Source organism: Simochromis diagramma, unplaced genomic scaffold, assembly GCF_900408965.1.
Source record: "Simochromis diagramma unplaced genomic scaffold, fSimDia1.1 OVJJ01000682.1, whole genome shotgun sequence".
NCBI lineage: Eukaryota > Metazoa > Chordata > Actinopteri > Cichliformes > Cichlidae > Simochromis > Simochromis diagramma.
In genome coordinates this window covers 1,713,425-1,741,013 of record NW_024387359.1, presented here as the reverse complement: position 1 = coordinate 1,741,013, position 27,589 = coordinate 1,713,425, and the positions used below count along the sequence as shown (strand labels likewise).

Below are 27,589 nucleotides of genomic sequence, written 5' to 3'. Positions count from 1 at the left end.
AGTATGTACAACTGCACTGTGTTTAAAAATATCCAAAAAATAAAAAGAATTGTGAAAAGAATAAAAGTTTGTGATAGAAAGACATGTCACGCTTAATGCATCTGATAAAATATTAGACTTTGCATTGCTTTTTAATGATAAATTGATATATTTCACGTTCGCATGGTATAAAGAGAGACTAGCGGATATAGTTAACCAGCATTAGCATATTGTACATTTTATGCATCATTAAACGTCTTTTAAAATGCATATTATTGGGAGATAAACAGATATTTTTGTAGTTTTGTAGAGATAAAGAAATATTAGTCAACTAACTAACCATTTGCTCAAAGATCGTTTTGCATGTCAGTACGGTATCGACATTTTCTAGGAACATCATATTTACCATTTTCATCGTGGAGATGGAATGCAACACCGGAGGGAGGGGGGGTCACCAGTTAAATCCCTCCCCGGACAAACACGCACGCACCTTCTGCTTGTAAACAGAAGCTCACACGTGACATCGAGAGCCGATGTTCGTCGCGCGACGGCATTGTCTGAGAGCGGACAAAGAGCTGCACATTCAGACAGCGCGAGCATCGGGCAGGTGAGCGCCCAGGTGTCATGGCAACGGACATTAGCTGCCGCAATATGAAGCCGACTTCTCTCCTTCGATTAGACCGCGGTGTCCGAGTGCGTTTGGCTGCTTGAACTTCTTCATGTCGGAATCCCAAATCCGACCATTTGGAGGAGGGACAACGACGTTGGCTGCGCTTTCGGCCGCTCACACGCAACAGACAGCGGGTTAACAAAGCAAGAAAGCCTTTGTGTCATCTCTTAATCTAGCTCGTCGGTTTGTTCGCTGTAGCTCCGCCAAATCTTACTTTGTGTGTTTTTTTTAAACGTGGGGTCTGCTGTCGATGGCTACGAGTAGCATTTAGCCTCGACATCAGGGAAGATTTTTTTCCTCTGGCTAACGCATATCTAAGTGTCTTTTTTTACTGGCTGGATGAGATGTCATTCATCATGGAGGATAACTTAGAGTCCGGATGGGTGTCCGTCCGGCCCAAAGTCTTCGACGAAAAAGAGAGACATAAATTTGTTTTCATTGTGGCCTGGAACGACGTCGAGGGAAAGTTCGCCATAACCTGCCACAACAGAACCGTGCAGAGACGGAGCACTTTACTGGACGTCGACTGTGGCCCAATCGCTGGGCTTCCTCCCACCGGTGCCTGCGTGGCTGAAAAACACACAAAAAGTCCCGTCACGGCGAAGAAAGATGGAGTCTGCCAAGTGGGTAAAGTTAGACCGCACTCTGTCCCCAAAGGGAAACCCACAACAAATGCTAACGCAGACAGGAAGACTTTAAAAACCGGTAGTTCAAAGTCATATGAGTGCGTAAGTCACACTTTAGGGACATGGGACGTTGTGACACCCAAGATAACGGATATGGAGATCCTGGAGCCAGTGGATGTCACGCTGTCTCCGGATGATGCAGACCCAGGTGACATCGAGGCCAGTAACCGCGAAGACTTCAGCTGGGCTGGACTGTTCTCCTTCCAGGAACTGAGAGCAGCCCACCTCCAACTATGCGCCGTCAACTCGGACCTAGAGCCTTGTTTGCCCTCTTTCCCAGAGGAGCAGTCCGGCGTGTGGACTGTCCTTTTCGGTCCGCCCGGGATGTCACAGCGGGAGACGGACGCCCTGTGCTATCAGTTGCAGGTGTACCTGGGTCATGCCCTGGACACCTGCGGCTGGAAGATCCTCTCACAGGTGCTTTTCTCAGAGAGCGACGACACCGAGGAGTACTACGAGAGTCTGAGTGAGCTGAGGCAGAAAGGCTATGAAGATGCTCTGGAGAGGGCCAAAAGACGCATGCAAGAGGTGAAGTAACTTATTCAGTTGTCATGAAATCTGACTTGCTTTTAAATAAAAGCAGGGAATCAAGCTTTTTAGTACTTGATGATGTGAGATCTGATAAGTACACTCTTAATGGCAGCCTGACATTACATGGAAAGGCAGTTTTGAGGGGGTTTCTTTGATAAACGGGGCAATTTTGGTATAATTTTAAGTCATGGGCTGCTGGTTCTCTTCCCTCCTCTTCCTTTGTCCCCCTCCCCTCCTGTGATCTACCATCTGTTGCTGCACATTCACAAGCCAGTAATATGATCTGGTCTGGCCAGACATTACACTCCAGTTGGCTGAACCATTGGAAGGGAGTTACATAGAAAAACAGGAGAACAAAAAGAGGTGGAGTTACAGGAATGATGTGTCACCACAGCTGTCGAGATTGCTTCAGTGTAATCCTAGACAGATGAAGGTGTATATTTAGCCCAGCTATGTTGCTATATTTCATGTCTGTAGCCTGATGTGAGTGGCAAAGCAAGGTGAAGTGCCAGATACTCTATAAAGGTGTAAGTTATGATCATAATTGTAGCCTCAGGAAAAAAATGTTAACCTCCAGAGTGTTTTAACTGACTGATGCACCAAACCAGTAAACGGCTGGTTAACAAGGAGCAAGGAATACTCAATTACTTTAGTGATTCATATGTGACAGGGCACATCTTCAGAGGAAACAGGAATGAGTTTTGTTTGAACTTGTTTTTATAAAAAGAGCAGCAGTCATTACATACAGCTCTCATCAGGTGTTTAAAATCTAGTCTGGAAAACAGTTGTTAGATTAATCGATAATGGAACTAAGTGAAAGATGAGGCAGCTCTTAGTAGCAGCAAAGATGACTCTTCCTTTGATGTGTAATTAGTGTTATTTGTTATTTTATCCAACACACTCATGTGGAAGAACTCCTCAGTTACTAATACATAACAATAAAATATAATCTATCTTAAATCATAAGCTGCAGCCTCACGTTGGAACACTATAGTGTCAACAACAGATGTAATATTTACTCTGTTTTATTGGATTGTACTTGTTCCCAAGTTTCCAGGTTTAGTCATGATGAACTTTGACTTTAAGTATGCTGACCTGGTTCCAACACTTTCAGGGCTGTAGTTGGTTTAATTGCATGATGATATTGGGAGAAAAGGAGGGCATGTCATTTTACCTCAGGTAAAGTTGACAGTTTTTTACCATAAAGATGTGGTAATCTTATAGTAATGTGCTTCCGTACTCCACTAATTATGTTGCTCTATCCAAGCAACAGAAACACAGAAAATTTTACTTTTTAATCCTTGCCAAGAATGATAATTTTTATCAGATTAAACAATATTTTTAGGTTTTTGACCTGTATAGTAAATAAATGACTTGACTGCATTACGTAGAGCCCTTTAAAATGCCAGTTTATGTCATTTTTTTCTGATTTGGCATAAACACTGAATAGCCTGTCACTGCTGTTAATAATTGTACTTTGACAGTTTCCCAGTTTTTCTTTATCTGTGGCCTGATGCCATACGAAATCCAGCTTATTGCCAGGGGACCTGACATATTGCAAGTTAATAGTTAAAATTTAACATTTTTTTTGTTGTTCTGCGACGACAAGGATGTGAAGCAAACAAAAGGTGATGGGAGGTTAACTACAATTGTAGCGCAGAGAGATTAAAGTGAAAGCAGACGTAAAACATCACGCTATAGTGTTTACTATAAAATCTAAGCCACAGGTATCATATAGGAGTCATTCTATCTCAGATCAGAACATTTTCTGCTCAAGCACCTCTGATTTGCCTGGAAATGTTATGGTTTAAAATTTGCACATATATAAGGCTGTGAAATTATAGCTCCATATATCAAATAATTTCAAAGGTTTTACTCGTTTATTTTGGAAAAAGGTGTATTGCCCCACTTCCAGTATGTTTTGATCAATTTGAACATGACTAGATGAAACCTTTAAATTTTCTCTGGGCTCTCAGATACTTAAAAATTTAGTATTTCCTGAATTGTAAACTGTTATATTTGACAAAATAAACCACGTAGCCATATATAGTCACCAAAATGACAAAAATATGACAATTTCTTCCATAAAAGCAAAAATATCAGTAGATTGTGCAATCGAAATTAGACTGTTGTTTATAGATGATACTCTAATTATAACATTGAAAATAGTAGTTTTATAAGTCAGGTTTAGATTATAATATATTGTGAGGCAAAGACAAAAGTGCTGATGTAAAGTTTTTCATTTGTACCAATAAATATAGAAAAACAATAAAAAGTAATGAAAAAGGGATTAGTTGCTTGTTTCATGTGTGTAGTCCTGTAAGCCCAAGTTGCCAATGTCTATATAGCGATGGGTAGTCTGAGAAAACAGTCAAGAAGGAATCCAGCAATCAACATGCTTGTCATTTGAATAAATGCAAACATATGTATCACATATATTGTTGTTGTGATAAATATGAAAAAGCAGCATCTTTGCATTTTGTAATCGTTCTCTCAGTGACGTTTAAATCTGTACAACCATTGTAAATTTTTTGACAGTTAAACTACTCCTCTGGGTGGTTTGAAATTCAGGCCTAAATGTGTACAATAATCAAGTTTCTCTTCTTTGCTGGGCGACCTCTTGACCTTTGCATGTTGAAGGTTAACATGGCTTCTGCATGTTTTGTGTACGCCCACAGTTTTTGTTATGGTGTGTCTGCATGTTTGCCTCAGGCACAGCTGTGTTGTTAGTCTGCTGTACAGTTACTGAACGGAGCAGTTTACTTCATTCACACTTATGTATAGGGGTATTTTATATTTTGTGTCACTCACATCTTTTTAGTTGTACATAAACTGATACGTTCACAACAATTGCTGTTTTGCCTACTGGTATTGTCTTGTTGGAGCTAAAAATGGGAACACATAGAGCTGAAGCTGTACTTTTCTGACAATTTTTTTTGTCAGAGCAACTCCTCAAAAATAAGTAAAATAATAGTTACAATATGCAAATTATTGATATTAAAAATGCATCTTAAAGGTTGTGTTTAACCAGTTGACATTACCTCTGTTGATTACAGGTGGCATTACTATTTTCATCTATCACTACATGAAACTTTTGTGCTGAGAAAGCCAGAACCAATCAAGTTGCCTGAAAGATTTAGGCCTGAGGTCTGTTGATTGACGACTCCTGAACAGCATTCAGTTTCAAATGAGCTTTAAAATCCAGTCTCTGCTCAGTCAGGGCGTTCTCTTCCTGCCTCACATCTCAATTAAAAGGCAGAAGGGAAACTGCTTCAGCAAGACTGAGCAGATGTAGCAGCAGCAAGAGTAAGTCCTGATGACAGAGCTGGTATACTGCAGCTATACTGTAGTGCATATTACCAGGAATGTCCCTGTAATTATTATGTACTCATTTCGCCTTGGAAGGCATTCTGTTTAACAGCAAGGCTTAACATAGGTTTTATGTTTATTCATTTGCAAACTGCTTTAAAACATGCATATTTATCCATAGCAGACAAGCAAACATACACACAATATACTCTTATTGTCAGGCTGATATAGAATAACAAGAGTAAGAGCAGAACACTAATAAGGCATAAGCAAATGATATGTAAACTAGTCAGAGTAATAATAAGAGGCACTTAAAAGAGAGCAATGCCTGAAATCCTGGATGGTGCCTTCAGCTGTGTGCTTGATGTCTGGGTACACAATAAAATGGACCAAGCAGGGGTTACAGTAATGTTGTCTTACAATGTGAAATAATAATTGTTAGCTTTTAAATTTGTCAAAAAACAAAAAACTATGATCGCAGCAGTTGAGTACAGTTTAAATTAAAGTTAATAGGATTGTTCTTAAATGATGAGCTTTTGGATGTGGTGCGCGGGGATTCTAAATGCTCAACATCACACTAGGCAATATCAGACTGATGTTCAAACAAATAGTCCAGTTCATTTGTGCAGTTTTCAGCATAATTTATTTTCCCCACAGGAGCAGTAGTTCATGCTTTTATTGTGGCGTGCGTGTGTTAGACAAAGCACTTAGAGGCATAGATAATAGCGTTGTATCAATGTGTGTGATAGGGTGAGTGAGACTTGTAGTAGAAAGTGCTTTGAGTGGTCAACTTGAGTAGTAGTTATATGAATACCAGTCCATTTATTTCCCCCACAAAAAAGTCCCATTTAATTACATTATAAATGTGTAATTACGTTATACTGGTAGCATAATCTACAAGAATGTAGCATAATTTATTAGTAGATTTATATTTCATATTATAAAACTGTATCTGCAAAAAACATGGTAACAGTAACTTAAAAGTAAATGCAGTAGGGTAAATGTTGTTCCCCTTTTTTATGGGGTGAACATGGCTTTCTATTGGTGGTGTGTTGGCAGGCTGTAGGAAGCTACGAACAGCCCGTCTACCTGCAGAGAGTGGCTGTTGCCAGATGGAAGCAGTCCCCAAAGTATGTGGCACAATCAGTCTGTGGGCTGCTTCAGCTTTTGATGTTTTTGACCCTTCAGTCAGCTGTGGAGACGAGTAAAGTTATAACACACAAAGAGCTGAAGTGAAATAGATATCTCTCAGTAAGGACACCTGAGCTACATGCTGTTGGGTTTTTGGAGGACTGCACAGGAGCATGATTGTGTAGGTTGACAACACCTCTTGGTAGGCTCACTATAGGTAATTAAGGACACATGTGCCGTACCATAAAATAAGCTTTAGACTTACCCCTGCATGCTACAGGCATGTCTACTAGAAAGCAACAGGGTTGCAGCTGTTAGCTCAAGTAATCTTAAGATCTGTCAGTTTACCTGCTTTTTCTTTTTTTCTGTCAGTCACCAAACAGGCCAGCAGCAGGCCAAAAAGCTTGCACAGTATACTGTTTAACTTGTCCCAGTTAAAAAAAAAAAAAGAAAAGCTTAACACACCTACACACCCCACACCTGACAACATTCAGTTCATCATCAATATAATGTCACTTGTGGTAAAAATAAGCATTACAATACTAGGATTGTAATGTATTGTAATCCTAATTCTAGGATTGTAATGTGATGATGAATGATGAAAAATCAGTTATTAAAACAGCAGCCCATGTATTTTTCTGTTCATTAACTTATTGATTAATTGGTAATTGCCCAAAAACTAATTAAGACAAGTAATACAGTTGGCTTTGGAGGGCAAGAGCAGCAGCTCTTTGCCTTATGCTGTTCCCAACAAATATATCAGACCATTAAAATGACATCACTGCAGGAAGTGAAATTGTTGCATTATAAAAATGGGAATTGTAAAAGAAAAATGTGCAAGTCCAGCTTTAGCGATTTATTCTAAAATTCTCCAGTCTGAATTAGAGTCGGCTCATTTAGCTCAGGGGCTTTCCTGGCTAGCAGTGGCTGCAGGGGGTGTACGGCTGGGCACTGGTTTCCAGGGCTACGCAGAGCTAAAGTAAACAGTAGGAGCAGTGTTGGAGCTGAATCGTGTAGTGTCTACTCCAGTACCCACTGTGGAGGGCTGTGGAAACTCAGCCCACAGTTAATATAGGAGTCTCTATTCATATCTATCTGTTTCTGCAGAGCGAGATCACTTTATTCACTACTTTGGATGACGATTGGTGTGGTGGTACATTTCAATATTATCTGAGGCAGACGTGAAGGAGAAGTATTATGCTGTGTGAATTGAAGCTGCTGGCTTCTGGGAGCTGGGAGGAGAATTGTATTTCCTGTGAACAATAGTTGTTTTAATGGTTATTTTCTCTGGAACAATGAAGTGTCTGTGGACGCTTGGACATATGGTATGAATCAGCAACAGTAGAGGCCAATTTATTCGTCTTGTATTGCACTTAAACAATGTATTTTATGGCATCATTCCTGACCACGCAGACTAGTGTGCCTGCACTTACACATGATTACTAGGATTTTTTTCTTTGCGCTTTGAAAGGGCTTTTGTTTGGACCTGACTGTAATCATGAATCAGAATTAGACCCACATTTCGTGCAGCAAGTGACTCCAGTGTCGCAACATTAGCCCTTTTCTACAGATAACAGAATTAACTTGGCAATAGTTTCTAGTAAAAAAAAAAAAAAAAAATCAAAGGTTAACGTTGTCATGGAATAAGCCACAGTATAGACGTTTTTCACATCAAATATTCCTGACAGAAGGGAAACAGTTACTAATGTTAATAATGACCCAGTTCCACCGAGTGTCCCAGTATGCCCTGACGGTGAACCAGCACACATAGTAATAGGATCCCCCGCCATGTGTTTTGAAGTCTGAATGTCAGCTGTGCAAAAGCTTCTTAGGATGTTTAAATTTTAAGTCAACAAATTAAAACCAACAGTGTTTTTTTTGTTTTTTTTCTTCTAACTTGCAGTGTAATTGTGCAGCTCCAGAATCAATAACCCATAACTGAGAACACTATTTTAGTGACTACAGTGATGAAGTAGTGTAATTTATGACTGACATTACATGTTATAGAGGGATTTTTTTTTTCTTTTCAATGGCTCTCTTAGTTGTAATCATACCTATACCATTTTTTTGTTTCAAAGGGAAACACAAACCTCTTGGGGGTTGTGTCAGAAAGGGCATTTGGTATAAACATCTGCCAAATCAAACATGGGAGCTACCTACTATGGCAACCCCTGGTGAATAAAGGAGCAGCCAAAAGTAGCTTTTATACCTGTATTGTTTTTATCTGTGGCAGATAGTTCTTGTCCAGTATCATAGATGGTAAAGAATTTGTCACATTGTGACCCCTGCAGTCCACTTATCGTATCAAAGATTAGATGTTTTCCTTGAATTTTTTCAGGGATGCCACTCACTGGTTTTCCTTTTCCGCATCTTCCACAGTTCTATTCATAGCTAGTTTTTGCATCACATCACAAAATGTCGTATTACCTGACTTACTGGGCATGTATTGCCAGAAAGTGCATTTTTCATGGGAAGGGGCAAAATGTTCATCTACTGTCACCTCAGGGTTGAACATCAGTCAGTGGAAAGACCTGCATCCGTTCCTAATGGGAGCAAGCTTGTCAGATGTTGCTCTAGTATCGATGTTGTAAAATCTGAGGACTCTTGATATTATTCCGAAGGTCTGAAGTGACATTGTAGTCTGGAAAATAGTTCTGCCTGTTGATGTGTCCCTAAGACTATCAGTGGTCTCATTGCTGGATCTGTACACTCCAGCAAGTAGAACACCAGTATAGGCTTCCAGGTATTCTCATCAATGCCATTCCAAATGTTGCCATGGACTTTTTTTCCTTCAAAAAATGACAATGGCATAAACGGATCAAAACGTGTCTTGATGTCACTTATTCTTGTCACAGCAAACCAGGTAATCCCAGGCGTCACTTTGATGACATGTGCAGCAATTACCCTACCATGTAAGCCAGGAGTTATTGGACTAAAAAGATATGTCAACAACTGCTTTTGTCAACAACAACTGCTTTTCGCAGATGATGTGGTTCTGTCGGCTTCATCGGGTGAAGGCCTCCAGCTCGCACTGGAACGGTTCGCAGCCGAGTGTAAAGCAGCGGGAATGAGGATCAGCACCTCCAAATCTGAGGCCATGGTTCTCAGCCGGAAAAGGGTGGAGTGCCCACTCCAGGTCAGGACAAGTTCCTGCCCCAAGTGGAGGAGTTCAAGTATCTCGGGGTCTTGTTCGCGAGTGATGGGAGAAGGGAGCCGGAGATCGACAGACGGATTGGTGCGGCGGCTGCAGTGATGCGGACGCTACACCGGTCCGTCGTGGTGAAGAGGGAGCTGAGTGTAAAAGCGAAGCTCTCAATTTACCAGTCGATCTACGTCCCTACCCTCACCTATGGCCATGAGCTGTGGGTAGTGACCGAAAGAACGAGATCGCGGATACAAGAGGCGGAAATGAGCTTCCTCCGAAGGGTGGCTGGCCTCTCCCTTAGAGATAGGGTTAGAAGTTCGGCCATCCGGGAGGGGCTCAGAGTAGAGCCGCTGCTCCTCCACATCGAAAGGAGCCAGCTGAGGTGGTTCAGGCATCTGACAAGGATGCCTCCTGGGCGCCTCCTGGGGTTGGTGTTCCGGGCATGTCCCACCGGGAGGAGGCCCCGGGGCAGACCCAGGACACGCTGGAGAGATTATATCTCTCGGCTGGCCTGGGAACGCCTTGGTGTTCCCCCGGATAAGCTGGAGGAGGTGGCTGGGGAGAGGGAGGTCTGGGCTTCTCTGCTTAGGCTGCTGCCCCGCGACCCGGCCCCCAATAAAGCGGATGAAGATGGATGGATGGATGGATGGATGGAGATATGTCAACACTTCTGGATTTGTATGTTTCAGCAGAAGTGAGAGCAGCTCTAGCACATGTGATGACATCATCAGATGTATCTTTGTCCTCTGGTTGATAATCTATTGTCCTCAGAAAGATGGTCAATTATATTGCTATGCTTTTTGTGTCCTCTCATCTTTAGCAAAGATACGATCAAGAGTTTGGCTTATTGTAAATCTTCTTATTTTCGTATGCTACAAACTGGAGATGTGTACTCTCTCTCTCTCTCTCTGACAGTGTGGGAGAGCTCAGAGTGTGTTTATGATTTCAGTTTTAGCACTAAAACCGAAATCATAAAACTTTTTAGTTTTATAGTCTTATATTATAACTGGGTCGAAACCAACCCCAACACACAAAGATCATCATTTTCACCAGAGCTTTTTATAATTTAGTTAAATTCAGTTTTTTGTTTTGTTTTGTTTAAATGGAGATTCCTGACAAAGTCTAATGTCTTGTTGAAATAAACAAATTTAATATCCACTTTTATGCATTTAAAACCTAAAAACGGGTCACTGCCGACCCTAATGCAAGAGGAAGGTTAAGTATTCTGGAGCAAAGTTTTACCGGTTTTTTTGAAGGTCTTTCAAAGTTTTTCCTTGGACATTGTCTGCTTTGTCACTTCTTTCCAGTCCAGCCCTTGCACTTGACCACTTCAGAGAAGTGTTTTTCTTTTGTGTTGGTTTATTAAGCCACTTTACATTTGTCCTTGTCCTTCAGACAAAAAAGCCTGTTTTATCTACAAATGACAGATAACCAGCAAAGAGCCAATTTTAAACTGTTGTTACAAGCACACTGTCACAAAAACACAGAATTTGTTCCCAGTATAGGTATAGAATCGCTTTTTTGCACCAAAACAATGATTCCCAAAGAGCTATTAGCTGGAAACTTGGTGAACGGAATATCAGAAACGGAATATCAGAAATGTCTCAGTTGTGACTGTCAAGAAGCCCTTCTTAAGGTAAATGAGAAGGAAAGGCTGAGATAAGTGAAACTGCATAAGAACTGAAACTCAGTGGCAGCAGGTTTTTATCAATATTGTAAAGTGCCATATTTTGATCAAACCATGCAGTACTATATGGAAAGTGTCTGACTGGCTGCACAGCTCTGAACACAACAAAAGGCAGTCAAGGTCCAAAGAAGAGATTTGGATGTCCTTCAAGAAGCCTAGAGAACTATTTCTTGAAGACTACTTGAAGACATTACATGAAGGCTTGCATAAGCGAGTTCAGTCTATGTTGAATAAAGATGGTCATGCAATCTTGATTTTCAAGCTTGTTAGATTTGTACAAACTCACATTTGCTTCTGTAGTGTATTTCCATGTATGTTTGCATCAATTTCCCATTCTCGTAGCAAAATATACAAAAATTAGGGTCATTTGAGACTTTGTCACAGTACTGTAGTTGCGTAATAATTCAGTACTCAAAGTACTTAGACCGAAATATCTATAAAGAGTCAAAACGACATGCCTAATTATGAAAAGATGCATGTCATTGGCATTAAATTACAATCAATTTAAAGCTTTTAATGATAATGTTCACATTTTTCTAACATGCACATATTTCTGAGCTCACACAACTTTCCAATGTCCTCAACACACCAGTTGCAGGACAAGTAGACAAATAGGTGTGTTGGCATATTTTCCAAGTATGTTAGTTATATGATATCATGGTATCTTTGTGTATTTTACAAAGTATTGAGCAGACTAACATGCAGACACGTACACATTCTGCTTTTCAGAAACATGGCTGTGTTACTTGTAGTACTAATCGGGACCAGGACACAGTGAATAATTAACTTCTTATCCTTGGTTCCGATCTGTCTCTGTGGGTGAATAAGATAGTGGTTGTGATGGTGAGAAGTCAACACATGGGTGCACACAGAATATCAGAAATCTACTATGTAAACAGATATGTGAATAACCAGGTTTCTCCTGCTCCATTTAATACACATGCTGATTTTATAGGTCACATATCCAGTCATTAAAAAAACCCCACTGGTGATATTTTTCATACACTGTCCTGGTGCTCTTTTCACCCACTAACATGCACCTGATAAACAGCTTAAGAGCTTTAACAAATACAAATACACCATGCACTCAGGTTTGAGTGATGCTTGCTGAAAATTAGGGACGACTAACAATGTCATTATTAATATATCTGCCCGATACTTTCTCAGGTATTTTGGGTGATCTGTAATAGAGCTAAAGGCCCCAAAGACTCACTTTACTATCAGGAAACCAGCAAATATTCACCTTAACTGAAACCAGTGAACTTAGAGAATTTTACTTAAAAAAAAAAAAGACTTAAGTCACTATTTAATCATTAAATCTGTTGCTGATTGACTAACTATTGATTTAACTATATTTACACCCAGCTAAAAGCTACAGAGTACAGTAATTAGTGGTTAACAAGCCTGTAAAAACTATAAAACTATTATTTGTGGCACTTTTGGTCTAGATTTTGGTCTTTACTGGCAACCACTAGGGCTTTGTAAAGCCTGAAATGTTTAGTCTTTTGGGTTATTATTGTGGAATTTATTAAAGAGATTTCTCGCATCAGCAACCTTTTACTCCAGTGCAGTGTTTTTCACTGTGTGGACTGTTTGTCTGACTATACTGTTCAATGCACATTTTATCTCCAGGTGCTGGATAAACACAAAGCGATGGACAGCATGGTGGAGCTGCTGCAGGTGTACCCGGAGGAGGACGAAGCGTATGGAGAGCTGCTGGAAGCCACAACTCAGCTCTATCACTACCTGCTTCAGCCCTTCAGGGACATGAGGGAACTGGCAATGTTGCGCCGACAGCAGATTAAGGTAATACACACAGGCACACTGATACAAATACCATCTGTTTGAGGGGCTTGATTTAAGTAGGTTTAGCACTAGCCATTGCCGACTAACTGGTCGGTGTGCTCTACAGTGGTGCATGTTAGCAGTTAAAGTGCTGTTGCTATGGTTTGATTAGTGCTGGAAAACGATCCCTGAACCGCTGCATGGTGAGCCTACACTTCTAAGCCAAGTGCATTGACCAGCAGTGTTAGGTGTTTAGGCTGGGTGCAGTGGTATTGATGGTTGGGTAGTAGCCGCTCTGCGCTATGCATTTGCTACTAGGGGCTGTGGAGGTCAGAGGATCAGCAGAGAGGCTTTCCCCCAGCGCAGAGCAGCTTAACCAGCATAAGTATTATTGCAGCAGTCACTAAACCACTCAGTAATTCTGCAGCCTCAGCACAGCCTTCTGTTTCCCACTCTCTTTCTCTGCTCTGTCTTTGTTGCTTTTCTTCATTAGGCTTGGAAAGGGAAGTAAATCCACAGACTAATCCCTACTGTCTCACAGACTTCATGGAGAGGAGGAGGCACATGCCTGCCCAGTCAGTAGGTCAGAGTTCTAGCTGCTTCTCGTACACTTGTCCAAAAGCTCAGCGGATAAGAAGTGATATACATAACATTGAAATTCAATAGAAAATTGGATAAGTCAGCTGATTTCTCACTAATATGATAGTTCATATTTTCAACCAAGACAATCAGACTAGAAGTTAGCTAGAGTAAAAATAGGACAACAACTGTCTTGCAACTAGGTCAGGTTGCTGTGATTGCACTGAATTTCTTTACATTCAGCCACAAATTGCAAGTGGTCAGGGTGATCACCTGATTGCCCACAGACTGGTCATGCAGCATCCCTGACTTTTGATCACAAGGCGACTGCCTGGGTTGTCTCTTGGGAGTCATCCTGTATCCATATAGTTGTGGTCTAGCTCAGACTGATTGCAAACACTGTCAGACAGATTGGTGAATGTTTGTAAATAATTGCCATTCATTTCTAAACAGAGTCAGTCTACACTGATAAGCACAACGCATGTTAGGCACGTTTCATGGACATTAATTTAATGGACAATAGAAATAATCTCCCATACAGTCCCTATTACTATCTCTCTACCTGTCTTTTGTTCTCTCTTTCATAGACTGTCTCAGTCTTTCACCCACAGTTGGGCTGTGAGTATTTTACATTGTCAACATGCCTTTCACAGCATGCTTATTCGGCATCTTGTCACTAACAACACAAGTGCCTGTGTGTGTGTGTGTGTGTGTGTGTGTGTGTGTGTGTGTGTGTGTGTGTGTCTTGGGTGTGATTTCTGAGTGTGTGTTATGATGGTTCTTGGGCGGATGCTGATGTTAAGTGAGATATTTCACTGTTTTCCCCTTTGCACTTTTTTTTTAAGGAGAAGTCTAAATATTTGCAATAGTTAGGAAAAAAAGGAAAAAAGAAATCTAAATTTTAAGTGTTAGTACATTTTTCTACTCGCTGTACGCAAAGCTCCACTGTTGTCAGATATATTAAAAACACATCAGTGTTGCACTTAGTGGAACTGAGTCAAATATAAACTGTGGTTTGTTGTTATAAATGTCCAGCTACCAAAGGCTTTATGGATTTATCTATAACCTAAAATAGTTTCCTGTAAATAAAGTGTAAAGTTAGTGTTACTAAAAATCTTTCTTTTCACAACCTGTTTTTAGAGGAGGGCTAACACGTCATTGATTGTTGGTCTTTTTTATTTATTGACAATAAGAAAAATATTTCTGAATCAGTAAATCTACAGATTTCTTTTTTCAAATTTAAGAGAAGTATTTTATCTTTCAAAGCTTCTGGTATTTTGCTATAGCCAATTAGTTATTTATATTTTTTGTATCTTTCTTTTGAGCAAGAGAGTGCAAAGCACCAAGGAAAAAAAGGTAGAAAATAGTAAAAATTGTGAATATTTTACATTTGACACAACCGGCCATGACCAGTGAATATTTTTTGCTTATAAATTGTGTAACCCATTAATGCAGATTAACTAATCCTTTAAGCTGTGTTGGCAGTCTTATGTTTTAAGATTAGCAGTCTTGTTTATGCTGTGGAAAAAAAAAATCAGTAGAAATAAGCAATGTGTTTCTGATGAACTGTGCAAAGTGTGAAGCCTTCACTGACATTTTGTACATTTTTGTGTAGATTACTACAATGCTGCAATACAAACTGTTGTGCTGCGGGTGGGTAGGTGGGGCTATAAAAGCATGGCGTTTTGTTGAATTAAAGAGCTTATGAATTGCATTATGGGAAATGTAGTCCAGCATGTGGCAAGCTTAGCCCATGACAGCATTTTTATATACTACATAGTAATGTTTATAATATTGCTTTAACTGTTGAAATACGAAATAGAGAATTTGTGATTGTGAATAAAATAGATAAATAAAAACAGGTAAACATCAAAATGTTTTCCTAAGATTACATTTCTTTCTTCTTGTTCTTGTTCTTGTTCTTGTTCTTGTTCTTTTTTTTTTCTTTTTTTTTACCCCAAGATTTTTCAGGTGTTTTACAATCAGCGAGAGTCTGAGAGTCAGACTTTCTGTTACTTTCTTTTAATTCCTCAGGTTTTATAGATCTGCTACATTGCTGAAAACAAATCCTTCAGCATTTGTTTGGTAGTCTGTGTGTGGTATGATGTTAAACCTGAACTTTAACGTAGTGTCTAATGAATGCAACTATTTCAACTTTTACCTCAAACCTTTTTTATTTTCTCCATGTGCTTCATGTGCCCAAGTTTTTCCAGCTGTACCACCTGCTCCCTTCAGGGCGATCCAACGGCTGAAAACAAAGCTGTATGCAAATGATACCTTGACACAGACTAAAGGAAGCGGGCTTTTTTTCAAACTGATGAGTCAGGGGTTTGTGGAGATTCTCTCCTTTGTGAAGAAAGGGGAAGAGGTGTAAGAGGGAATCAGCACATAGGAGAATGTCACTTATATGCAGTTTGCATCCTGCTTGTTGTCGTAAAGGTGAGGAGGAAAAAGGCAGACGGGTGCTAGTATTACAACCTGTTCTGACCTCATCTGCAAGTGTGAATGCAGTAATACACATGGCATGTATGAGGTTATTGTGAAAAGACCAAAGTGCTTCAAGGGCCTACACGCTGCAATGTTACAGCGGAGCCCTTTTAAATAAACAACAATGCTGGTTTCATCAGTCTGTTAAATGGTGGCGTCCTGTTATTCAGACATATGTCACTTTTATGGCTTCATGTAAGCGTTCCTGCAACAGTAATGTAACCATACTTGCAGTATATAATGTTCTGTACATGAGATTCCAAAGAACAGAAAGAGTTTCATTAGCCAGACTCTGTTCTCCTTATTGAAATTGTAAAGCTTTACTTGATAACGTCTTAAATCTGTGATAGATAGAATAGAGGCCTGTGAGTGGATGTGGCAACTAAAAGCAAGCAAACCATCTTTTTCACTCTGTTTATACTGTAGATCACTGTTGATGCTGAAATGTTGAAGTAGCCGGATATTTAATAAACAGTCTAACAGTTTCTTTTCCTTTCTTTTTTGCCCCTGACATGATGATGATTTCTCTAAAAAAAAAAAAAATCATCCCCTTGTGAGCTAATCTACTTCAGATAGAGGAGAGCTCTGTGCATGCTGTTAAAGTGACTACGTGCATTCAGACTCAGGATGTATTGAAAGTTTAAAGTGATGCATGTTTGACCTTTACTGAAAAGTGACCAGACTGCCATTCATATACGAAGCTAACATAATCAGATGGAATCACATAAGAGGAAATGACTGTCTGAAAGTAATCTAAGTAAGGTGTAATCTTGTCAGGTAGAGGTATTACACATTAGAGAGAATTGGGAAAAAAAATATTTAATACTCGCATGATATATTTTTTGGTACTTAAAAGTTAGGTTAATCTTCTTGGAGATCATTATTTTTCCTAAATTAACTTTAAAATGGTTTAGCCTGTAAACTGTCAGAAAGCAGTGAATATTGCTGACAAACTAGGAGCTGAGATGTATGAATATATGTGTTTAATCATTAATTTGACCATTGTTACTGCTCAGCTGTGAATTTTCAGCTAAAGGGTTTCACGCTCTCAACTGGAGACATCTGAGCTTACCAGAAACAGCGAAGAGCTGATGGAAAATTGAATGAATGTTCTCTCATCAGGCATTTTGGTGAACGGTGCATTGTCCGTAGCATGTCGGAGCAGTCCAGCGTGGGTGTCCTGTTGCTCAGGAGGTCAGAGGGCAGCCATGAATTAAAAATGTGGTTTCACTGTGGCATGGCAGAGATGGTTTTGTGCCATGGTGAGCTCCAGTTACAGTTTCACATTGTATTCATTCTAACATGGCAACAGTTGTCAACATGCTACACTAGATTCACCTCTGCTAAGTTCTTCTGCTCTTTTATCTATGCTCCACCTCTCCACCGCCCTGCATCACTGAAAAACATTTATTTCCTCGACTTCTTTTGTCATTACTTCAGTGTGTCACCGAGGCAGCTTTGTTTTAATTTCCTGTGACTCAAAAAGCCATTTTCCACTAGTACCTACTCAACTCGACTCGAAGGGACTCAACTTGGCTCGGTTTTGGTGGCTTTCATTACATATGAATGTCACCTAATGTGCCTGGGGTCATTACACCAATGCTCTTGAAAGTCCTGTGATGCCATTTGCATGCGACACACACAACCCTACAATGGAGGACGTCGACGCGATGGTATACCTGCTGCTCGGTGTACAGCTTTTCGTCAAACTTGGGGACCGCGTTGTTGTTGGATTTTTTTTTGTGTAGCCATTTTCAAAAATGGCGGGTTTTGTGACATAGTCGCTCTCATGACTCATGGAGTGAAGTCAGTGACTGGCCAATGTGTGGAAGCCTGTCTGTTGATACCATCTAATGGAAAACCCTGTACACTGAGCCGAGCCAAGCCGAGTAGGTAATAGTGGAAAGGGGCTAAGAGAAAACATTTCTATGCACATAAATTAGCTGATTAAGCAATTAATCTAATTGTTTTTTTACTAGTTATAGAAGTCCTCATTTTTTCTTTGTGGTCTAAATGTTTAAGTTCAAAGTCAATTAAATAAATCATATATTGAAGGACTTCCTTCTCAGCAGCTCCAAACCATGACCAAGACACCACCATGTTTTACAGATGACTGTAGACACTCACTGTTGTACTTCTGTTTTTACCTCCTCAATACATACTGATGACTAAAGATGTAAAATTTTGATCCAGTAATTCATAAAACATGTTGGCACTGATTTTCAATCCAGTTCTTGTGCAGTTTGGCCTGTTTCCCATCCTTAAGATTGATTCCTGGCGGCCACCCTCCCACTGAGAGTATCTCTGATAAGGCTTCGGGAAACAGTTGCTTGATCAACTGTTAGGTCAGATGCACGTCCCAGGCCTGTGTCAGTTCTTTGCAGGACGTGACTTTCAGATACTGTTCATTTCCTGTAGATGTGAAAGACACGCTGCACATGTCAAGTTTTCAGCTAATATCTGATTGAGAATCACCCTCCTGGTCCAAAAAATTATTATTTATCCCTGGTTAACTGTGTTGTCTTTTTTTTTTTTTTATTTTTTTTTTAATACATTCACTCCTGTGTTTTTGCGACAGGATGCTAGTAACAAAATGCCTCACGATACGATTTAAAATAGGTTCTTTGACCATACGATGGGATATTCCTTTTTCACCAAGACTATTTGTTTTGGGAGACCCATCACTCCTTAACTATGCTCCACCTAAGGCTGCTGAATGGGTACAGACTGCATTGATGCTGGGGCGTAAACTCATTATCTCCCAGTGGAAGGCCCCCTCCACCCCACCTGTCTCTGTATGGCATATTCAACTAGGGAGACTCGCTGCACTAGAACAACTCTCATACAGGCTCCTGAATAAAGTGGAGAGTTTTCATCTGAAGTGGGATCCATATCTGTCCAGAATAAAACGACCAGACTAGACCTTAGAGTGGGATAGTCATTGGAATTCTGATGAAGCACTCTCAGGGATGTCAGAGTGTGGCATGCAGTAAGACCCACATAGTCAAAGGCTGGCTGTTTTTGTTTCTTTTGTGTTTTGTTTTTGTTGTTTTTTTTGTTTGTTTTGTTTTGTTTTTCTTTCCATGCTTTTGTTTATCTCTTGCTTTGTTTGCCCCCCCTCATTTTGGTTTGGTATTCTCTACTGTTCTGCTGCTATGCTGATGGTGTTTTTTTTTATGTGATGTAATCTGTCTCCGCAGTGGACTGTAGTGTTCTAAAAGTACAATAAAATATTAATCACAAAAAAAAAAATTGGTTCTTTGGAGGAACTGCAGGTTTTTCAAATAATTATAAATAATTGTTTGATGAAGACTGCCTCGTATCTACCACAGTCATGCTATTTTAATCAAATGAGATAAGGGCTACCATGACAGCATCCGTCCTGTAATCCCAGCACTTCAGCGTGGGAAATGGCGTCACACCTCTGTTTTAAGTAGGGCTGACATATCACTGTATGACACCATGACCAGAGGTGTTAACAGACGTAACTCAGTCAGCCCCCCCAACCCCCACCACCATTGTTTTTTTTGTATTTTTAAACTGTATGCAGGAAGTGAGTGATAAAATGCTAGAAGGGAGCAGGCTGGGGGAAAAAGGATGCTAATTTTATTTGTGTGGCTACTTGGCCTGTTTTTCAGACAGCCAAACATGCAGAAAGCATTTCAAAGCTGACATGTAATTAAAATGTAAAACTCCTTTGCTACATTTGGCTCACAGTCCAAATGTATATTAGTCATAGGAATGTGTCACCTTTTCCGAGCAACTTTACAGGTGTGAATCATCACTTGTTTGCACCGCACTTCTTTTATTTCCATAACTTACTGAGACTTTGATCAGACACCAAGTATATTCAAACAATGCACATTTCAGGAAATTCCCCAAATGCTAGTGTTTGTGTTACATTTCAACGGGCTTTGGCCTGCTTTACTCGTAGAGCAGGTGATGCATTTTGTCAGTTGTCTGGATGCGTTTCAGCTTTGCATAAAACCAGTCTAACAGACTGATGATCAAGAGCCAACTTTATGCAGAGATGTTTTCTTCAGTTTGATTTGCTGCCAAGGTCAGCAGGGACAAAGTCAGTGATGGCATGCAAAGAGGTAAAGGAAAGGAGGCTGGTGAATGTCTGTCCATCCTCACCAGGTGGGATCGACCTGCTAAAAGGCAACCTTGCTCTTGTTTCCTCATGTTGTTGTAATTTTTAGGTGAATAAATAATATACTTTCTAAGATTTGTTCCTGCCAGACTTTTTCTTTTCTTTTGATGTAGACTCTCCTCCCACGCTTGCTCCCGGTTTCACCCCCGAACCACTCCCTGTTCTTGTGCCTCACTTGCACAAGAATAAAAGCACAGAGTATGCTGGTTAACATAAATCAAAGCCTTTGGGCTTTGATTGGGATTATTATAGTCTTGTTTATTTTTGAGCACCTACGCACATCTGTTTTGCATCAAGATATTGAAATACGACTGCATGCACAGGAGGCCCTCGCAAGGAGTTTAGCTTATATTGTGTGTACATTTTGTTCCCTGCCCTCTCCTCTTAGAGGGGCTTGTATTTCTCCCTCAACACCCAGAACACAACTCCACGTGACACTGCTTTTCTTTTTCTTACTCTTTTTTTCACATGGCAGGAGGAAAAAAAAAGACCTCTGTGCATGTATCGTTTTATTTATTGTTCACAAGTATACTGGGTCAGTGTCACTGTATAAGCGTGCACAGACGCGCCTAAGCCATTTCCTTTTTGTTATCACCATCTGCTGTGACTTCCTGGTATTTCAGAATGCTATAGATGGTCTTTTGTGGTGGTTTTCAAACTGGCAGACGTGAAGTGGGATTTGGCGAAAGGAAGGCGGGGCATACAATGATCAGAACAGGTGCATGCCAGTATTCTTCAAACAAAAGGGGGCTCAAAGAGGCAGTTAAGGCAATGGATTTCTCTTTGGGCCAAGTTAGCCCAGCTGGGATTGGAAAAATTGATCTCTTTTATATTTATATATACATAAACGTGTGTGTGTGTGTGTGTGTGTGTGTGTGTGTGTGTGTGTGTGTGTGTGTGTGTGTGTGTGTGTGTGAACATGCCTTCTAATGCTCTGAAGTTGGGTTTTGTGACGTGTGAGTCTAGAGGGATTGGCTCAAATCGCGGTTAGAGCTGAAGTTTTTGGCACAAGAATGTTGCTTCTTGCTTGAAATTCAATTATCAAGTCCATAAACTCATCAGGAAAAAAAAAAAACTGTGGCCTAATAGGAGCTTCCTCGTCTGCTTTAAGTTTCAGACCAGGAAGCTGCGTCCATCTTTTATATACAGTCTACGATGGTCATAAAACTGCTTGGGAATCTCCATCTAACTCTGAAATGTGCTTTAAACATATTTTTTAGTTTTCTACAGTTTCAAAGTAATCCAGTATACATAAACAGGAACCAACAGCTGCTAGTTTGGCATCATTTAATTGGAGCCTGTTTGCCAAAATGTAAACAAAGATAGACTAAAAAACATTATTAAAGAACAGTAAGACCAAGGCATAAATACCAACATGTGTTGCAAAATCTTCCTATAAAAACTCTTGTTACCTCACCGATGATACCTGATCTAATTACTGTACATTTAAGCTGTTCTAACAAGCTGCCTTAACTTCTGCCAGATTTCTCTGGAGACTGAGCGACTCGGCCCTCGTCGTGTGGAGAGCCTGAGAAAAGAGGACGAGGAGTGGCAGAAGAAGGCTCACGCCGCAGTGCTTTCCATTCAAGACCTGACTGTCAAGTTCTTTGAAACCACAACTCGGTCTCAGAAAGGTAAACACACACAGGAGGCTAGTTTCTCTCTTCAGAAAACAATGTGTGGCGTTGTTTTTGTGGTGACCTTTGAACCTTTATAAAAGTATGTTTACTTCATAAGAGAGCGCTTAGAGATCATGTGAGAATAAAACATTCTGGCTCTGTTCTCATCTCCAACCACTGGCATACCAAAGTTATTAACATACACTCCACCCTGACTTGTGACACATTTTAATCCTCAAACCTTCTCTGCTATGAATTGGAATAAAAATGTGTTTTTCCTCAAATGGGCTTTATTTACTTCGGATTTCAAGTCAAAGCACTGCTGGTTTGTCCATTTTAGGCATTTAACGCTCCTCTTTTTATACCAGAAATAAACTATAGCGTTTAGGCCAAACCATTTTCTCACATGTTCTTTTTGCTCCAAATGATTCAAAACTATTAACCACAATTATGGTCATTAATCTGCTGTTTAAATGTCTAATCATTTGCCAGATAACTAGCTGACTAATCTCTGCAGCTCTAGCCCTTTTCACTTACTTCTTTACTGTATGCGTTTTAGCTCTATACGAGAGGATGCGAGCTGACCAGAGAAAGTTTGGAAAGTCAGCGTGGACAGCAGCGGTTGAACGCATGGAGCGGCTGCAGTTTGCCGTTTCCAAAGAAACTCTGCAGCTCATGAGGGCCAAAGAGATCTGCCTGGAACAGAGGAAACATGGCTTGAAGGAGGAGGTAAAACATAACATGCTGATGCTGCTGAAAAAAACAAACAAAAACGAATCACACATGTGGACCAAGATCGGTGTCAAAATTCTGAAGTGTATCTGGGTGTGTTCTGAAAAGGTGGTGCTCCGTCAGGTTTGTTTTTAAGAAGCCACAATAAGAGGACATGGATATAGTGAAGTTAACAGAAGAGAAGAACTCGAGATAATAGCCGTGATGGAAAAATGAGCTCATGGCTGTGGCATCCTGTAATGGAGGGAACAACTTCCTGGTCTGCAGGAGTGGAAATGACTCACTGGGAATGACTGTCAGGTCAAATGTTTGCTGTGCATTTGAAAATACACTAAAACTAAAAATGTACCTGGTCTGTGTGTTGTAGCATAGCACTTAGAGAAGACACAAACACTGGCTCAGCTTCCACTGGATCTGTTAATGTGAAATATAAATGCACAGTCACTCAGGTAGAGCTTTTGGAAAATCCTGTGGACGGTGCCCTTTGGCCTTTGAAATAGTCTCTGTGGTTGTTGTTCTAGATGCAGAGTCTACAGGGTGGGGAGGATGCCATGCTTTGCCTGGACCAGCTGGAGGCGCTGTACTATGAGTTACAGCTGCAGCTGTATGACATTCAGGCCGAGGTGCTGCGCTGCGAGGAGCTGCTGCTCACTGCCCAGCTGCAGAGTCTGCGCAGGCAGATGACAGGTGAGCATCTCTTTAGATGGTTTGGTTCAGGTTGTTATTTTTCTTTCTCTTTTTCTGTTATAGCTCAGTGTGTCAGACTCATGACTGATGCTTACATATGCTGAAAAATGTGGTTTTCAAGTATAAAACAAAATGTTTTGGCTTCTCATTGGTTTCCAACCTCATCCTCCCAGTTAAGTCCTTTGCTTATCCCGTGGCACCACAGCTGTCCTGCTTTGACTTTATCACTCAGTACCACTTTTTCTTCTACTCATAGTCAGTCAGAGATCAAATCCTCGAGCCATTGTTACGAGCTGTATAAGCTGGGCAAGCAGCATTTGAATCTTCAATGTCTTCTGATTTTCTGCCAGAGCGACAGGATGAGGTGGTGTACTACGATACCTTTGAGAGTCCTGATGCCATGAAGGGTGTAGAAGACCCCACGACCCCACCGTCACCCCTCAGAGAAGAAGAACTCTGCACCCTGCAGCAGAGGACCCGGCAGCTCGAGGCCCGCAGGGGCCGCATCACTGCCAAGAAAGTCTACCTCAAAAATAAGAAGGTGAATTACCGATGGCTAAAGATACGGTCGTGTGCTTTATCTCCTGTGGGTTAAGGATCAGTTTGACAGGTCTGTCTATAATAACATTATGTTTGTGTTTTGTTCTTCCTCAAATAGGAAATCTGTATCATCAATCACAAGCAGAAGATACAACAGCGCCAAGGTAGCCATACTGACAGCAAATCCCTGCAGGAGCTGCAGCAGGTAAGAAACTTCTATCTGTGGCTGCAAGGGATAGGATTTATATATTCACTGTTCTACTCTATCAGTAAATGAAGAGATGATATTACCAGTTAATTCAATGCAGTTTTATTTTTATAGCACCAGAAAGAAAACAGGGAGTCCACTTTGATGCTCACAGACATGGCAAATATTCTGTAGCAATGATCGAACTTTTTTGATTTAGAGCTTGCTGCGAGACAAATTTCAAATATCGATACCAAAGCAGTGAAAGCAGCAATTGTTCCTCACCCTGCTACAACACATTCATCTCATTTGCTGTTTCTGTGAAAAGGGAGATGAAGATGATGAAGCTAAGCGAAACGCCAGAGTGAGTCAGGAGAGGCAGAGGACACTTGACAGGCTTCGCAGCCTCAAGCAGGTGAGGACTTAACATAAACACACACGTCATCTGAGGAGGAACCTTCACTGAATCCTCCTCAAACACCAATGATTAGTAACTTTTTGTTTTTTTAGTTAAAAGATGATTTTGTGTTTGTCCACAGTGTTTTATGTTCTTGTAGTGACATCTACATAGTCTTGATACATTAACCTCCTAAGACCCGAACTCTTCCACAGCATGCATTTTTAATTTCTCTTTGATATTTGGCCTGATTGGGACCCGATGAATGTAAAAACAAAGAACCTGATTTTTGTTTCTAAGAAAAGTGAGAGCCGCATATGAGGATATTTGTTTAAAATTTCAATAAAACAGTGGCAGTATAATGTCCTCGTAAGTGGATATCAGGCACTTGTAGAGCAAAATGTAGTACATATGTGTACGCCAGGTCCTAGGAGGTTAAAGCAAAATCATGTGTGTAATGTTGCTTAAACTACACTCAGTCCTTCAGCTTTACTTTCTTTCTTGCTGCTTCCCCACACAGAGGTATCCAGGCCAGGTGACTCTAAAGTCAAGCCGCCTGCGCCTGAGTCAGACTCACAGTCGGAGGCGTGCTGGGCAGCAGCCCAGCACCCAGGCTGCCGGCGTTCAGACCGACTGCATCTCAGATCTCCCAGAACTCTCTGCTCCTCTCCCGCCAGACGCGTACGGCTGCGACAGCGTCTCTTTACCTGCGGTCGACCTCCAAGGCCTCGATCCCTCGCCTCCCTTCCTATCGCTGCCCCCACTCTCAGCCACGCCGTCAAACTTTTCACTGGGTCCCCCTCCCCCGCCTCCACCGCCTCCTCCTCCGCCTCCTCCACCACTTCCCACCTCAGAGGACGACCAGCAGAAGAACCTCACAGCCGTCACGCTTCAACACCAGAAAGGCGAGTCTGACTCCACCTCGCTCCCTCTGGCTCCATTTTCCCCTCGATTCTTTGACAGCAGCCAGCTGTTAACGGCGAGGAAAAAGCTGCGGAAGACGGCTTCTCTGGACTCGTCGCAGTGGAGGAGAGGTGGGCAGGGAACTTTTCATTGCAGTAGAGACCTTCATGGTTGGTTAATACTACAAATGTTTAATGTAAGGCACATAACACTCATTCGGTACCTACTTTTAAATGAAGTAATTTAAGCATTTTATCAGTCACAGGAAATGGTGTATTTAAACAGAGGTTGGAGCTAAATTGTGTGTCAGCAGTAGGTTGTTTGGCTGTGTGCTAAACGGTGAACCAAGCCTAAACACTGTGAGGCTAATTGTCTCTGCCCTGTGTTCTCAGCGAGCTCTCCCATGGATGAGGTGCTGGCCTCACTCAAGCGGGGCAGTTTCCACCTGAGGAAGGCTGAGCTGCGGGTCTTGGGCCCGGATCCGGATGACGACAGCAACAATATCCTGGCTCAGATCCGACAGGGCGTCCGGCTTAGGAAGGTACGGACCAGACCAGAGCAGCAGCGTCATCCCAAAAGCTTCCCCCACTCGGCCGACGCTCTGACCCGCAGCATTCACGAGGCTCTGAGGAGAATCAAGGAGGCCTCTCCTGAGTCAGAGTCAGAGGATGAAGGTCTTCCCTGCACTGACTGGGAAAACTAATGCGGTTCATCAAAGGAATCTTTTAACCCCCCCCCACCTTTTTGTTTTTTTTAACACAAAGAGTTTAAACAAAGTGAAACCAAGTTAAGCAGGCAAGCCAGGGTTAAGTCACCTGGAGATTTCTTGGTGCAATTTGAACAAAAACCCTCGATTTTTCTTTTTTTAATATATATTAGAGGATTTTTTTCTTACTCATGTACGCTGTTTGTAAAGATGGACCACTAATCTTTTTTTTTTTTTAATGTCATTGCTGTGGCTCTCTGGGCGAGGATACAACCTCTGACCTCTCATCACGTCTGAGTCGTACTGTAGCTTGCTGTGACGGGTTTGTTTGAGGACACGAATTTTGCTCACAGTGATGGTAAACCTTCAGTCTGAGCGTTTACATTTTACTACACAACAAGCATTTGTACTGTACATCTTTTTAAAGGAATAGTTGGACTGAGTACATACGAGAGTGGTATTAACATTCATATTTACAAAATCGCCAAACTTTGACTTTGAGATGAGGTTTTGTGTAATCACCCACGCAGTTTATCGGAATCAATTTGAACGTCCAGCATCTGTTTTAGGGCTTTAGAACTGTGAAAGCACCTGATTGCAGTACAAAGTGCCCCCAAATACTCTGAGGGCTGTTAGAAAATAATCCAGTCATCTTGCAAATGTGTAAAATCTCTGTTTACCTGCACCTCACACAGGATGAGACAGCTCAGCTGGTCATCAAAGACAAACGCAAACTTGTAGATTTGCTGCTTTTCAGCTCTAAATATGTGTGAGAATAACAGACCTGGGGCCAGATTTACTCGATGTGATGCTACTAATGCAAGAATGTGCTGATAATGCTGATAATGTGCAAATCTAACCACCAGTTCAACCATTGCAGTCTCCTGAGGGCAGTGTAAACGAGTGGGTCAAAAACATGCAGAGCGGACGAGGAAGCAAGTAATCCAGCAAGTGTAGGTTTTCACTCTAAAACAGCTGAAGGAGAATCTATATGTTTTGAGACAAAGGCGAACTCTTCTGTTAGAACTCGATGAAGTCTGCGTGGCATCTTGGAGTTTGGGACAGCTCTCTTGGGATAATGGTCTCAGGCAGGACCAGAGTAAGGCCAACCCCAAACCATCTGTCTGTCAAATTTACTATAACTGTAAATGTGCTCATGACTCTGTTTCACTCCTGCATGCTGCGTGAGGCTGCTCATATTCAGGACAAAGACAAGACTCAAATAGGTTCAATAAAATGACAAATTCAACTCAAAAATGCCTGAACTTAAAAAGCGTATTAGGATCACGGTGGTTCATATATGTACACAAACATGTGGTACATTTTTTTAGAAAAAAGTGTCAAATGTACGAGGAAAAAAAAAAAGTACAAATTTACGAGAATAAAACTCAGAAAAAGGAATCTGTCGTTACACGTTTCCAGGTTAAGTTAGAAGAAATTCAGATATGTGAACTCCTGGGACTAATAAGCCATACAAATATGTTCGGTATGCCTTTTTTCAAGCATACCAAACCAACTCCATGCATTTAAAAGTCATCCTCTGACCTGTACAGACAGCACTGGGATCATAAAGTTCAACACTGAAAAAAGACGTTCATATCAGCAATAACTTTGTTCTCATTTATGTCACCAACATGTAGATTCTGGGTGGTCCATTGCTGCAAATTGTTAAAAAA

General features: G+C 41.0%; 1 protein-coding gene across 1 annotated transcript; it reads left to right on the top strand.

Annotated features, from left to right (window-relative positions):
- The first annotated feature begins 469 nt into the window (after nucleotides 1-469).
- jmy (junction mediating and regulatory protein, p53 cofactor) lies at nucleotides 470-27,589 on the top strand. Its single transcript, XM_040007190.1, has 10 exons — nucleotides 470-1,863; nucleotides 12,771-12,944; nucleotides 21,626-21,776; nucleotides 22,321-22,490; nucleotides 23,015-23,180; nucleotides 23,531-23,721; nucleotides 23,839-23,925; nucleotides 24,236-24,322; nucleotides 24,825-25,338; nucleotides 25,600-27,589. The coding sequence occupies exons 1-10, from the start codon at nucleotides 994-996 to the stop codon at nucleotides 25,908-25,910; spliced, it is 2,721 nt and encodes a 906-aa protein (XP_039863124.1). The 5' UTR covers nucleotides 470-993; the 3' UTR covers nucleotides 25,911-27,589.